We start from the raw sequence: 13,255 nt of genomic DNA on the forward strand, positions 1-13,255 counted from the left end.
ATCTCCAGATTAGCAGTAGCAAACACGTGCATGGCGCGAAGAGCGGGCTTCAGCTGAAAACGTGAAATGGGTATATTGTTGACAAACGGTCTATCTCTTCTTTGGCATCTTCTTCTCTTCCAGCTCGTCGATATCCTTTTTCTTGTGAAAATGCGGCGCGAGCTCCGCCAGCCACTTGGCCTCGATGGGCATCACGCTGCGCATGTACTCCTTTGTCGTCTGCACAAGCTCAAAATACACAACCATCTTCTCTGGTGGGTCGACGGCCATGAGCACGCTGCTCGGGTGCACCCAGACGGTTGCGTTGCTCTTGAGGGTGCGGTAGCTGTCGCCGCTGCGCTGCAGCCGCGCGGCGTTGGGGAAGAAGCCCGCGGTGATGGCGCGCTTGATTGGGCGCAGGTTGTTGGCGCCGCACGTCGACGGGGCAACCTCGACGCGCTCGCATAGCTTGGCCAGCTGGTCGCGGACGTCGCGGGCGCGCGTCAGTGAGCGCTGCTGCAGGAAGTTCTCCTTGGACCAGATGGGCGAATAGTCGCTGTCGACCCACTGGTTCCAGACGTTGAGGAGGGTAATGTGGTCGCCGCCGTCCTTGACCGTGAAGCGGTTGCGCGCGCTGTCGGCGTGGATCTTCTTGTCCTTGGGGCGGAAGAAGAGCGCCGACGCCTCGCCGAGCATGGAGACGATGGAGAGCACCTCCTCGACGCAGCCTTCCTTGTCGGCCGCGATGACGGCCTTGGCCAGCATGGGGTCCGTCGGGAACTCGGCCATTTGCCGACCTAGCTTGGTCAGCTCGCCTTTGTGATTGAGCCCCTGCAGCGCAAAGAGTTGATTGAGCGCGCCGATGAGTGCCTCGGTAGGCGGCGGATCCATAAACTCAAAGTCTAGTAGCTCGTTGATGCCGAGCGACTTGAGCTGTAGCACCACACTGTTGAGATTGGTGCGCTGAATCTCGGGCGTCGTCGATTCGTCCATCTCATTCATGTAGGCAAATTTGGTGTAAAGCCGGAAACACTTGCCAGGGCCGACACGTCCGGCACGACCGCTGCGCTGGTTGGCCGAGGCGCGCGAGCACGGCACCACGATGAGGTTAGACATACCCGTGGCGGGGTTGTAAATATTCTCCTTGACGTAGCCGGGGTCAATCACGTAGACGATGCCATCGATAGTCAGACTGGTCTCGGCAATGTTGGTTGCGAGCACAACCTTGCGTGCGCCCGCCGGGGTGGGTTCGAAGATTTTGGTCTGCAGCTCTGAGGGCAGGTTGGCGTAGATGGGACATATAACGAGCTCCTTGACGCGGCTCCCAAGCTTCTTGGCCGTTTCTGCGATTTCCTGCTCCGCCGCTTCGATTTCGTCCTGGCCAGTCAAAAAGATGAGAATATCGCCCTTGTCTTGGGTAGTATGAATTTGAAAGACTGTAGTAATGGCCGCTGCGAGGTAGTTGGCCTCGGGGGCGGGAGTGTAGTAAATATCGACGGGATATCGACGACCGGGGATATTGAAAATGGGACAGTCGTCAAAGTATGATGCGAACTTTTCCGCATTCATGGTGGCCGAAGAAATGAGCAGCTTCAGGTCCTTACGCTCGCGGGAGAGATCTTTGAGCAAGGCCAGAAGAATATCGGTATGAACGGTACGCTCGTGCGCTTCGTCAATCATGAGGGCGGAATACCCGGCCAAGTCGGGTTCCGTCATGAATTCTCGCAGCAGCATACCATCAGTCATGTATTTAAGCATCGTCTTATCGCTGGTGCAGTCCTCGAAACGGACCGAGTATCCAACTTCGTTGCCAACTTTGACGCCGACTTCTTCAGCGACACGAGTAGCCACACTCATGGCTGCGACTCGGCGAGGTTGCGTGCAGCCAACCTTGAAGCCACCCTTAGTATAGCCGGCTTCGTGGAGATATTGGGGCAGCTGTGTTGTTTTACCGCTGCCCGTTTCACCGACAATGACGAGAACTTGGTACTGCTCAAGTGCAGCTATGAACTCATCGCGGTACTGGTAGATGGGAAGGCTCTTTCGCGTTTCCTCTATCGTCAGGGCTTTTTTCTCTGCGGCGTCGAGCTGCTGCTCCATGAAGCGCTGCTCAGCCGTCATGTTGTTTCGCTCGCTGGGCATGCGCGAGTCCAAACTCCATTTGATATACTGACTGTCGTCCATGACATAGTTGTATTCTGTGTTTTCGAGTTCCGGCCGGGAAATCTGTGCCTTGGCCTTGAGCGTTTGCTCGCGTTCCCATTCGTCGTGTTCAGTGACGAACTTTTCCTGGCCAAACTCGTCCTTTTCCACGTATCGTTTGTATAGGGCCGCCTCCTTTTTCTTCCTGTCCATTTTGCCTTTCTCTGTTAGGTAGTCTTCTGGCATGACATATCCATCGCGATGATCGTCGATTCTGAGGCGCTCTTCGGCTAGCCGCAAGATTTCTCTGTTCTTTGCGAATTCGGCCCGTTCCCTGTCTGAAAGTCGAATACCGCTCTGAAGCTCGGCTGTTTCCTCAGCGACTTGTTTGCGCAGCAATGCTAGGCGTTCCGTCTCTCGCTTCTTAAGGTATTCCTGTCGCGATCGTTCTCGCAGATCGGGGAGAGCAGCGTCTCGTGCGGCAGCGTCGTCACCGAGGCGTCTCCGTGCTGTGGCCTCGCCATCACGATATCCCTTTTTCGAGCGGGAGTCATCCTTTTCTTTAAGACGCTTTGAAAAAGCTTCACGATCTTCTTGGTCACGCTGACGCTCGCGCTCTTCTTTCGCGCCGTCGGAAAGGTCCTCGTCTGCAGGTTCTGGGTGGTCTAGCTTAACTCGCTTGCTGCCTGACTGTTCGAACTCGAGCTCGGGCTCGCCTTGGTCGGGATCATCGGAGGGGGGCGCCTCGTCGGCCCACCGGTCGTCGAACGTCTCATTGGCGTCGCGATTGCGGTAAGACTTGGATCGGCCGTTGTGAGAATGACGGGGAGATGTGGAGCGGCTGCGATAGCGACTTTTGGAGGACTTGGAAGATTTGTCGTCGCGATCTCTGTGCCGAGCGTGGTCGCGGTCTCTGCGGTGGCTGCGATGCTTCTTTTCCTTTGTTACTTTTTGCGGACCAACTTCGCCATCGTCCATGGGGAGGAAGGCATATTTCTGGGAGCTCATGACAGCTTGTCACTGTCAGCAAGGCCTTATTCCAGTCGGATTAATATATGATGTTTGTGAGAGTAGAAGAGGATCTGAACCTACAAATTGAAAGTTGCTGAGTAGCAAAAAGGCAGCATCCTGGCGCGATGGTTTTTTTGGCTGAAAAGAGTGTAGGGCGGCTGAGCTGCCGCCTAGCCGTCGAAGATGGCCCCACTAGTTAGCGGTTCAAGCTGCTTCGTGTGCGCTCCCCGTGTTGGTAAGATTTATTACATATACATATGAGTCTTGATAACATAGTGAGGTTCATTGGTATGCGTGTTTGATTATCTTCATTCGAAGTTAGCATCCATCCGAGCAGCTCTGTGTTGTGGTGTCGGATGCAGCAGTGTGTAAACATGTCAGAGGGGAGTCAAGTGTCGAACAGTGAAGATATCAAAGTCTCTCATGGGCTGGATAGGTAGTCATTAAATCAAACCTCGAAAATTAGGACAAAGCAGTAAGAGTTTGTAAGTAAGAAGCGAGGAGTTGATTATTGATACAATGCAGCCCTGTTGCTTCTGTAGATACCTGTCGAGCAGCCTTTGCGCACTATTGCACGCTACACGCTAGCAAAGTAAAACTTGATGGTTTCGCTGCATGCCTTGTAGACCGAAATACAAAGTGACAAAAGAAACAGGCCATTGTCGTTGCCGTCGCCGTTGTGTAAATAGCAACGCCGATGTGGTGTTGAACCCAAGGCGGAGGTCAAAGTCTACCTCTCATTGGCGGGGCTTACCCAACTCCGGCGCCCAACGGAGTTTTTGGCGGTGCGGAAACAGTGACGACAGCGGTACATCCGCTTAATCAACACCAACGGGAACTGTCTGGAGCGAGCTGATGCTCTGAAAGAACCCCTAGAGGTCCTCAACCGCTAAAACCTCACTCCACGCCGCGAAATTGTCCCCTGAAGCCGCTATAAGCCGCTAAAACCTCACAGTTTGCTGCTAAATCTCTGCGGAAAGACACTGAAAGCCACTAAAACCCGCAGCTCCAGCGACACCTGCCCCAATCAAGCCAAGCGTCAGCCCCCCATCCGAGTTCCAACAGCACCAGGATGCCCCGGCTCGACAACGCCTTGCCATTCTCAACGCTGACAGGTCCCCCTCAAAACCTCAACCACCACACCGAGTCCAGTTCCCTCGCCTCACTTTCGTTCTCTGCGTCTCAGCATCCCGGCCAATATCTCCTGTTCGCTACGCATGTACACCCATCTCCAACTTCGCCAAGGCCCCTGATCACTCCCTTCCTAACCCCTCGGCTCGTTGAATTGACTCGGCTGCGCGACCACAAGACGGCAGGAAAACACCTCCAGGCGTCATCGGCACAACCCGGTCCAGAGGCATTCGCGCCTCCGCGACACGCCAGCTCGCCTCCCATCCCATCGCCTGCCCATCCGGTGCGGCTCGTAACATTGCGGCCCATCTTACAAGGCATCTAGAAGCAAAGAAAGCATAACCGCCCTCTCGCGCGCCACGCCCGGCCACAACCTGTACATTTTGTCCTCCGTTCCGTCGGCCCATGGCTGGTCTGCTCGCGACTAAGCCACCATGAACTCGCTCAACATCATCACCTCGCGCGTGTCGCCGGCATCCAGCGCCACTCCGTCTCGATCCAACAGTCTCAGCTCCATGGGTCTCGAACTTCCCGGAATCGATGAGAAGCTCCACGACGCTCAGGAAGGCCATCGCCCCGAGGGCAAGGACACGGAGCCCTTTCCTGATGCTGCGGAGGGATCCAACGACGAAAAGTCGATTCCCTCGGAGCAAAGGCCGCTTTTGTCGGAAAGCAAGGAATCGCCAGAAGCATGGGACACTTCCCGTGGGCAGTGGCTGCCCCGGCGCATGATGTCGAGCGTCATCAACTCTATTCGGTGGCTCCTTTCTACGCTCGCTTCTCCTGGCGTCTATCTGATTGCCTGTTTTTTCAACGAAGATGATGTGTTTGCTCCTATATCGCAGCTTAAGAAGCTGTTTGGAGTGTATCCCAACTCGAGGCGGAAAGAGGCCTACGACAGCAGCCACCCCCACAGCGATGGCGACTCGCCCGACTCACAGACGACTTCTTCCGGCAACAACAAAGGGCTGGCACCGCCCGCCAATGTCCGCCCAGGCACCTCGTCTTCTATGTCCTCCGAATCTGATTCCGACTACTCTCAAACCCCGTCCATCGGCGGCCGCCACAACCGGTCCAAGTCGCTCCAATCCTCGGAAGAAGGCGAACCGTCGCGAAGGTCGATACGAATCAAGCTCAACAATGACGACGCCACTCGCCAACGCAAGCAGCACCGTAAGACGCAGTCTGCAGCACCGCGCACCAAGCCCAGCGAGTACGGCCAGGAGCTGTCTGCCCATCTCAAGTCTCCTACCTCCCCACACGCCGCCCTGACTAAGTACCCTAAAGCACCTGCGCCGCCTCGACCCTTGATCCCCCGCCGACAACCGTCCTACATCAATCTTGATCCCTCGCGCAAGCAGCAGAAGACGCTGATCCTGGACCTGGACGAGACGCTGATTCACAGCATGTCCAAGGGTGGGCGTTTAAACAGCGGCCACATGGTCGAGGTACGCCTTAACACGGCCTCTCTGGGCCTGAGCCCCGGCGGCAACGCGGGTATGGCGCAACACCCAATTCTCTACTGGGTCAACAAGCGACCGTACTGCGACGAATTTCTGCGGCGGGTGTGCAAGTGGTACAACCTGGTCGTGTTTACGGCGTCGGTGCAAGAGTACGCGGATCCAGTGATTGACTGGCTCGAGTCGGAACGCAAGTTCTTCTCTGCACGCTACTACCGGCAACACTGCACATATCGACAGGGGGCATACATCAAGGACCTGAGCTCGGTAGAGCCTGACCTGAGCAAGGTCATGATTCTGGATAATAGTCCGCTGAGCTATCTGTTTCACGAGGGTAAGCACACACCTGTCCGCGCCACTCCCTGAATACCATGTGCTAACAAATCAGACAATGCCATTCCGATCCAAGGCTGGATCAATGATCCTACAGATAACGACTTGATGCACCTGGTACCGATGCTTGAGGGACTGCAATATGTACACGATGTGCGTGCGCTGTTGGCGCTCCGCGGAGGCGAAGACAGCCAGTCGATGGGCTAGCAGCCTGCCTGACCTACCAAGTGCCATCGGAAGCACTGTATATTGGGAGCTTATGGCGCATGCTGATGTGCTCAACCATTGTTAGCCAGCTTCTACCTGTTGTGATGCTATTTGCTTTTTCGGGAAGTGGTGTTCTTTTCTTGCGGCTCGACGGGACTTTGTATACATGGAGCCATGGCGTTTTTTCTTTTTGTGCCAGCCACATGCAAGAAAAGTTGGTACCTTGTTTATATTAACTTGCAAAATCCGCGTTTGTTGCTCCTCTTCGTCGCCGGCTTGCTTTGTCGTGTGCATTTCTATTACATTTTGCAAGTTGATGCTTGGTTGTTTCGAAAGTAGGGAGTTGTGAAGGATGGAGAGGTTGACAAGTCTTCTTTTCTTCGTTTCTGCCGGGTCATTGTTAGCTTCGGTAAGGTGGTCTGGCCGTAGAAGGGTAAATTCATGGCGTGCGATCTGGCATGCGTCTTTTGCACGATCTGGGTTCGAACTAAACGTGACGGTGCTTGACAGTCTTCTTGCCGCAGAAGCCATATTGACTACGTGTGAACGAAAATGTACTCATGGAAGGTTGTTCGATGAGGATAGTGACATGTGGTAGGTTTGAACCATGGCCGTGTAACTTGTGGCTAATGGATTTTGATGCCAAAGCAGCAGGGTCGGAGACGTCGTATGCCGTCGTTATGCGTACCTCGCTTCCTGTAGAGGCACATTCACATGCTGGGCTTGAAGACCCTGATCTGACCCCTGAGGATTACAATTACGACATCCATTGTGAAAAAAAGAATTGCATAAACCTGGACGCTCAGCTGGCCATCTGGTCGGAGGATACCGCTGAGCCACATCTCGAAAACAGGGAACAAGGACCGCGTCAGCCACTTGTGGCGGTCTAAGAGCGGAGAGGAGTTATGGAGTATCAAGCAAGGCAGCAATATTTCAACAAGGGTTGGGGAATTGCATGAATAATACCGCGTCCATTTTCTTGTGTGAGCGGCAATTGTCGGGTTCAGAGTTGCAGTAATTTTGCTGCCATGACAAGCTAGTAGGGCGCAAAGAGTTGGGTGTGGCGCAAAATTCGGGGGCAGGGGAGTGGTGACATCATCACCCTAGCGACTGTGGGCATGCAAGCGACGATGATGGCAGCGATGGCAGACGCTGGCCAGCTGTAATAATCGTTGACGAAGAGAAGAAAGAAAGAAAGAATCAAAGGACAAATTAACAAGAATCTCTCGTGAGTATATGCATTTTCTTTTCTGCATAGATGGCATGCTTCAAAAGTCTGTCAATTCGCATATTGTGCTTTTTTGGTTGCATTGCGCCAGTATGACAACATCTAGCACGGGAAAAAACTGTCCCAAGTACCCAGTACAAGGCCTAGAACCAAGGTCCTTGCGCTTTTCACCCCGCCCGCGGGCATGGATGGCAAAACGTTAACAAGCAGGTGGCACCAGAATTAGCCTGCTGGCGAAAGCTGGTAGAAGTGGGCCCCCGCGCATTTCTCAACGATCGCGATCGGGGGGCGCAACCCAGCTTACAGAGACGCTCCAAAGGTACCAGCTACTTGGCTTGCTCGAAGCTTGCTGCGGTTTGGGAAAGCTCCCTCTCTCTCCCTTTTGGAGCTAAATTGAGTTGAACCAGTGAGCTGTTTTGGGCTCGCGGACGTGATGGGGAACATGCTGGGCCAAATAAATCTTGGCCTGTCCCTTTCCTCGTTCCTCACTTGCCCTTCTCTTCTTCCCTTCACACCACTTTTCCATCTTGACCACACCTTTCAAACACTCACAAACTACCATCACACCATCCTCTAATTTCTCGATCATCATGTCTCTGCAGTGTAAGTCCTTGTCTTTTGAGCCTAGAAAACTCACCGACGTGAATGCAAAGAGCTCAGCTTCTGCGCGCAAGGCCGTTGCTGCTGTGGCGCAAACGTCATTATGAAGCTTGTTTGGCGCAACTCGTCCCCGCTTCCGCAACAGCCCTCATCAGCTCTCTCTGCTGCTGCCAAACTGGCTCATGAAAACCGCGCAAGCAGCTTAATCAACAAGTTTCAATTGGATTTTTTTTTATCGAGGAGAAGAACAAGAGAAATTTTCTAATTATTGACTGCTAACAATTCCTTCTCCCGCCAGACCTCCCCTCCGTCAAGCCCTCGGCTATTGCCCTTGGCCTTGCTTTCAACCACGGCATTGAGCTCGCCATTCTCTCGCCTCTCTTTGGCCAGACCTACCAGCGCGCCAAGTCGGCCAACACCAAGGAGGAGTTTATCAAGTCCAAGGAGGCCGCCGGTGCCGCCGCCGCCTGGGGCACCTCGTTTGTCGGTGCCGGTCTTCAGGCCTACGGTGTCGCCGCTCTCATCAACGCCACCGGCACACTCTCTTACAAGGGCGCCGCTTACCTCGGCGGTCTCATCTTTGCTGCCACTGCTGCTCCCGGTGTAAGTCTTTTTTTTACCTGCAAAGAGGGGTTTTGACTCTCAAACCTCATTCATGTACGCGTCGTCGATTTGTGACCGCTAACAACGCTCTGCAGTTCCTCGCCCAGATCTTCACTGAGAAGCGTCCCCTCGACACCGTCGGTGCCAGCGTCGTCGCCAAGCTCTTCGAGACGGTCGGCTTGTCCCTAGTCCTCACCTGGTGGGGAACGCGTTCCAACCCTTTCAACTAAGCGTGGTAGCTGCGCGAGCAGCATCCGCGTAGGCAATGCGGAGGACGGATGATTCTAGTCGCTAGCTCTTATTACTTCCATTGGCCAGGGTGTTTAGAGGAGATGTTCGTGGCGATGTCTTGATCACGAATCTGTTTCCTTGCTGTAACTGTAGTTCAATAGTAATTGACAAAAAAAAAAAGGCATTATCTCGTGTGTCGTTTTGAGTGCATATGCCAGTGAATATCAATCACACACGTTCATGACTGTGAGAATCGATTAGTTCTAGAGGCAGTCAGGATTTTAACAAACTTTTTGTATCATTGATGACAGTTTACAAGCGGAGGTACAATGCCACTGGCTTTGCATCTGTCAGCATGAGCAATCCATAACATTAACTGTATGCAATAAAACACTTGGAATATACACCGTAAACGCCGCCATGCCCATCTGGCCAGTGTCTAGTCAGCAACTAGCCAATTGATCCAAATCAAGTCAGACATCCAATCCCTCTTTTTTCCTCGGACAAAACTACTTTGCCCCAGCCCACCTCCACTTCACCAAACGGCGTCAACTCTTTTACGCCTGAGAATCGCCCTTGGCCCAGAAACTTTGCTTCTGGTACTCCTTTTGCACGTACTTGGCCAGCGACGCGTACGCCTCGCCAAAGTCCTCGCCGTCCTCCGCCGCCGCGGCTCCCTCCTTCTCCTCGCCGTCCTTTTTGCCGCTCTTCTTCTTCTTGCCGTCCTGCTTCTCCATAATCATGACGACCGACGTCGGGCGCTTCGTCTTGGCGGCGGCGCCAAGTTCGGCGCGCGAGGTGACAAAGATGAAGGGCACGTTGTGGTCCTCGCAGAGCACGGGGATGTGGGAGATTACGTCGGCGGGGGAAATATCACCGGCGATGACGACGATGCCGGGAAAGGCGGTGCTGGAGGGGCCGCCGATGGGGGACTTGCGGAGCGTCTTGACGACCTCCTTGACGCCGCGCTTGAGGGTGTTGTTCTTGGCGGCTGCGTGCAAGGGTCAGCATCTCTTGTACTTTGGAAAGGAAGAACAGACCAAAAAGAAAGAATGGAAAAGGCAAAATAAGGTAGGGGAGAGGGAAGAGAAAACGTACACTTGCGAATCGTCTTGTAGACCTTCTTCATGCCCTTGTCGTCCGCGACGGGGATTGCAAACGGCACCACTGTGCGCTCGAGCGGCAGCTCCGCAGCCTTGTCGCCGTCCTCCATGTCCGAGTCCGAGTTATCGTCGGCAGCCGCAGCCGCCTTCTTCTTCTCCTTCTTGGACGGCTTGGCAGCGGCGGCGGCGTCCTGCTGAATCTTGTCCTCGACGGCGGCGGCGAGCTTGTCCTTCTTGTCCTTCTTTTCCTTTTTGTCCTTTTTGTCCTTTTTCACGCCCGACTCCTCGCTGGCGCGCTTCTCCTTCTTCTCCTTCTTTTCCTTCTTGTCGGGGCGTTCGGCGGCCATTTTTTTCTTCTTTTTGTTTCGCGAGTGGTGGTGGATTAAACTGAACAAGTCGGATTCGCTAAAAAGAAAAACGACGCGTCTGATGCAAGATATTGAAATTGGATGGAAAGATCAATACAAGATGCCTAGAAGATACGTCTCAAAGAATAATTGGCCAAAAAAATTGTTCAATTAGGAAATCAATGGGCAGTCAAACGTTGAGCGAGGTTGGCACTGGCTCGTCGCTCTAAATTTTTTTTGCCTACTCTCCAGAACTTTTTTCGACAGCCATAAATTTTCGGCGCCTCGTACAGCCGCTTCCGAAGGAATCACGTGATTCGTCTGGAGCAACTGGGCGAATGGTGTCGCGTGTATTCTGGATGACCACGCTTTTACACTACAAAGGTACAATGAGGGATAGTAATTTCCAATAAAATGATGTAACATATTCGTGACAAGCGTACCAGAGAAGCTTGTCACGATGGTAGACTGGAATCCAATCTGATGCGGCAATGGGCTGGTACTGTCATCTCGTCTCTCAGCACTTCGACATCGCCTTATGGCAACATATCCCAGCACAGTCATTATGACAAAGTAAGATGAGACGGGGCATTAATTCCGTCGGAGTGGCAGTAGCCACGTCTATTCTCGAGTCTGCCCGGTCTTCTGATGTACAAACGCGCCCGCAGGCGCACACAAATACAACCCCCAATTTATAGTATTTTCCATGTCCGTCATCTCTTACTCCTCGACATCGGCAAACTCGGCGCGGCCGGCCTTGGAGTTGAGGTACTCGTTGCTATACATCAGTCAGCGTCACTGCCTTTTTAACGTGACGGGTCTAGTGGTAGTCGAAGGGCGCAGGCTTACCGCTCAGTGGCCCAGTGCATCAGGTAGTAGCCGGCCATCAGCGAAGGCAGCCAGTAGAAGATCTGGGACTTGGTGCGGCGAAAGGTGTTGAAGATGGCGTCGTGGGCGGCGCCGGCAAATACGTTCTGACGGTTGGCGGCGATGCCGTAGGTGATGATACCCTTGGTCTTGCCAGCACCACCTGTGTCCGGTCAGCGGGTATTCTCCCATGTTCCGCATTCAATGCGCCAAATTCTCCATCTCCTCGGTGCTTGCGTCCCACAATCGCGGTAGGATTCGGGGCATTGACGCCGCTCTTGGTTCCAGGTCATCCTTCGAGTAACGCGGCGTGCCCGTTGTTTCCCGCATCCACCACGCATCGTTCCAAATCGTTTCACATACCGAAAGCACCGAAATCGTGGCCGAGCCAGCTGTAAAATTTCAATTAGGAGCCGCCTCTCTCAATTCCTGCCGCCGGCCATCGATCGCGGGAGCAAGACGATAGCCTCGGAAAAGGCGCAAGCGCTTGCTGTTTCCCCCCACGACCGTAGCCAATTGAATGCCACTTACTTGCCAGCCCTCCAGTTGGGGCCGGACCGCAACATCTGAGTCGGTCTCATCTTGAATATATCGTTTTCGCGACAGAACTGAAAGTGCGTGCTCGTCGAGGTACAGGTCGGTGGGTAAGAGGGAGGTAAAGGTAATCTTTCGGAAAGGCGAAGTCTGCACCCGCAAAGCAAGCCGGGCGAGGACTCCACCGTGCCACAACGGGACTAGCGCCAGCAACCAGCAACGCAGCAATTGGGAAAATGGGTTATGAACCTCACTGCTCAGGCACTCCATTGAAAGCTCTCCATCCACCTCATCCGGCGTCGTCTGCAATTCACATCTCCATCCCGCCTGTCATCGCCGCGACGGAGGATCAGCAAATCTATTCTCTATAAGACGAGAACTTGCCGAAAGAACAGCCCCGGCGACCCGCAAGTCATAATGGCAGCGAGAGCCCTCAACTCCATGTACAGGCTGGCGGTGCCTGCGTCCGCCGTCGCCTTTGCTGTCTCGCAGTCACTATTTGACGTGAGGGGCGGCACGCGCGCCGTCATCTTTGACAGAGTTTCCGGTGTCAAGGAGGACGTCGTCAACGAGGGCACGCATTTCCTCATTCCCTGGCTGCAGCGAGCCGTCGTCTTTGACGTGCGCACCAAGCCCCGAAACATTGCTACTACCACTGGTTCCAAGGATTTGCAGATGGTCAGCTTGACGCTGCGTGTTCTGCACCGCCCTGTGGTGAAGCAGCTTCCCAAGATTTACCAGGTACGTTTCCTCAATAGTCAATTCAGAACCTGGGGAAAGGCGTTGCCCCTCACTCTCTTCTTTCACGTCCGCAATTGCTAATGCCTGAACTTGCAGAGCCTCGGCGCCGACTACGACGAGCGTGTCCTCCCTTCAATCGGCAACGAGGTCCTCAAGGCCATTGTCGCGCAGTTTGACGCCGCCGAGCTCATTACCCAGCGTGAGGCCGTGTCGTCGCGCATCCGCGACGAGCTGACCCGCCGCGCCGCCGAGTTCAACATTGCCCTCGAGGACGTCTCCATCACGCACATGACCTTTGGCCGCGAGTTCACAAAGGCCGTCGAGCAGAAGCAGATTGCGCAGCAGGACGCCGAGCGCGCGCGCTTCATCGTCGAGCGCGCCGAGCAGGAGCGCCAGGCCAACGTCATCCGCGCCGAGGGCGAGGCCGAGTCCGCCGAGACAATCTCCAGGGCCATTGCCAAGAATGGTGACGGCCTCGTCCAAATTCGCAGGATTGAGGCCGCACGTGACATTGCCGCTACATTGTCTGCCAACCCCAACGTCGCCTACCTGCCGGGTGGTGGCAAGAATGGCGGCGGTAGCCAGTACCTGTTGTCTGTTGGCAGAGCTTAATTAGGAAGGAGAATGGGGAAATTCGGGAGAGAGGATGGGATATTGGGAGAATGAAAAGAATCTCCGCTTTGAAAAATGGCTTATCAATGGTCATTTTCTGTGTGCGTGTTGGGCGCCACAAAGTCT

The 13,255-nt window shown here is 54.3% G+C and overlaps 6 protein-coding genes across 6 annotated transcripts; 3 read left to right on the forward strand and 3 right to left on the reverse strand.

Moving 5' to 3' along the window:
• Positions 1–90: 90 nt before the first annotated feature.
• On the reverse strand, positions 91–3,129 carry BBA_03358 (pre-mRNA-splicing factor ATP-dependent RNA helicase PRP16; the record flags this gene model as incomplete). The annotated part of the gene is made up of 1 exon (XM_008598455.1): positions 91–3,129. One exon carries the CDS (start codon positions 3,127–3,129, stop codon positions 91–93), a length of 3,039 nt encoding a protein of 1,012 aa, XP_008596677.1.
• A 1,568-nt stretch (positions 3,130–4,697) lies between these two features.
• BBA_03359 (nuclear envelope protein NEM1) lies at positions 4,698–6,263 on the forward strand (the record flags this gene model as incomplete). Its single annotated transcript, XM_008598456.1, has 2 exons — positions 4,698–6,057; positions 6,112–6,263. The coding sequence occupies 2 exons, from the start codon at positions 4,698–4,700 to the stop codon at positions 6,261–6,263; spliced, it is 1,512 nt and encodes a 503-aa protein (XP_008596678.1).
• A 1,818-nt stretch (positions 6,264–8,081) lies between these two features.
• Positions 8,082–8,924, forward strand: BBA_03360 (DDHD domain-containing protein; the record flags this gene model as incomplete). The annotated part of the gene is made up of 3 exons (XM_008598457.1): positions 8,082–8,094; positions 8,390–8,694; positions 8,790–8,924. 3 exons carry the CDS (start codon positions 8,082–8,084, stop codon positions 8,922–8,924), a joined length of 453 nt encoding a protein of 150 aa, XP_008596679.1.
• Positions 8,925–9,482: 558 nt separating this feature from the next.
• Positions 9,483–10,375, reverse strand: BBA_03361 (ribosomal protein L7Ae; the record flags this gene model as incomplete). Its single annotated transcript, XM_008598458.1, has 2 exons — positions 9,483–9,916; positions 10,024–10,375. 2 exons carry the CDS (start codon positions 10,373–10,375, stop codon positions 9,483–9,485), a joined length of 786 nt encoding a protein of 261 aa, XP_008596680.1.
• A 720-nt stretch (positions 10,376–11,095) lies between these two features.
• On the reverse strand, positions 11,096–11,823 carry BBA_03362 (UcrQ family protein; the record flags this gene model as incomplete). The annotated part of the gene is made up of 4 exons (XM_008598459.1): positions 11,096–11,153; positions 11,225–11,405; positions 11,606–11,634; positions 11,774–11,823. The coding sequence occupies 4 exons, from the start codon at positions 11,821–11,823 to the stop codon at positions 11,096–11,098; spliced, it is 318 nt and encodes a 105-aa protein (XP_008596681.1).
• A 370-nt stretch (positions 11,824–12,193) lies between these two features.
• BBA_03363 (SPFH domain/Band 7 family protein) lies at positions 12,194–13,129 on the forward strand (the record flags this gene model as incomplete). The annotated part of the gene is made up of 2 exons (XM_008598460.1): positions 12,194–12,517; positions 12,614–13,129. 2 exons carry the CDS (start codon positions 12,194–12,196, stop codon positions 13,127–13,129), a joined length of 840 nt encoding a protein of 279 aa, XP_008596682.1.
• Between the last annotated feature and the right edge of the window lie 126 nt (positions 13,130–13,255).

This window comes from Beauveria bassiana, assembly GCF_000280675.1.
Source record: "Beauveria bassiana ARSEF 2860 unplaced genomic scaffold BBA_S00007, whole genome shotgun sequence".
Classification (NCBI taxonomy): Eukaryota; Fungi; Ascomycota; class Sordariomycetes; order Hypocreales; family Cordycipitaceae; genus Beauveria; species Beauveria bassiana.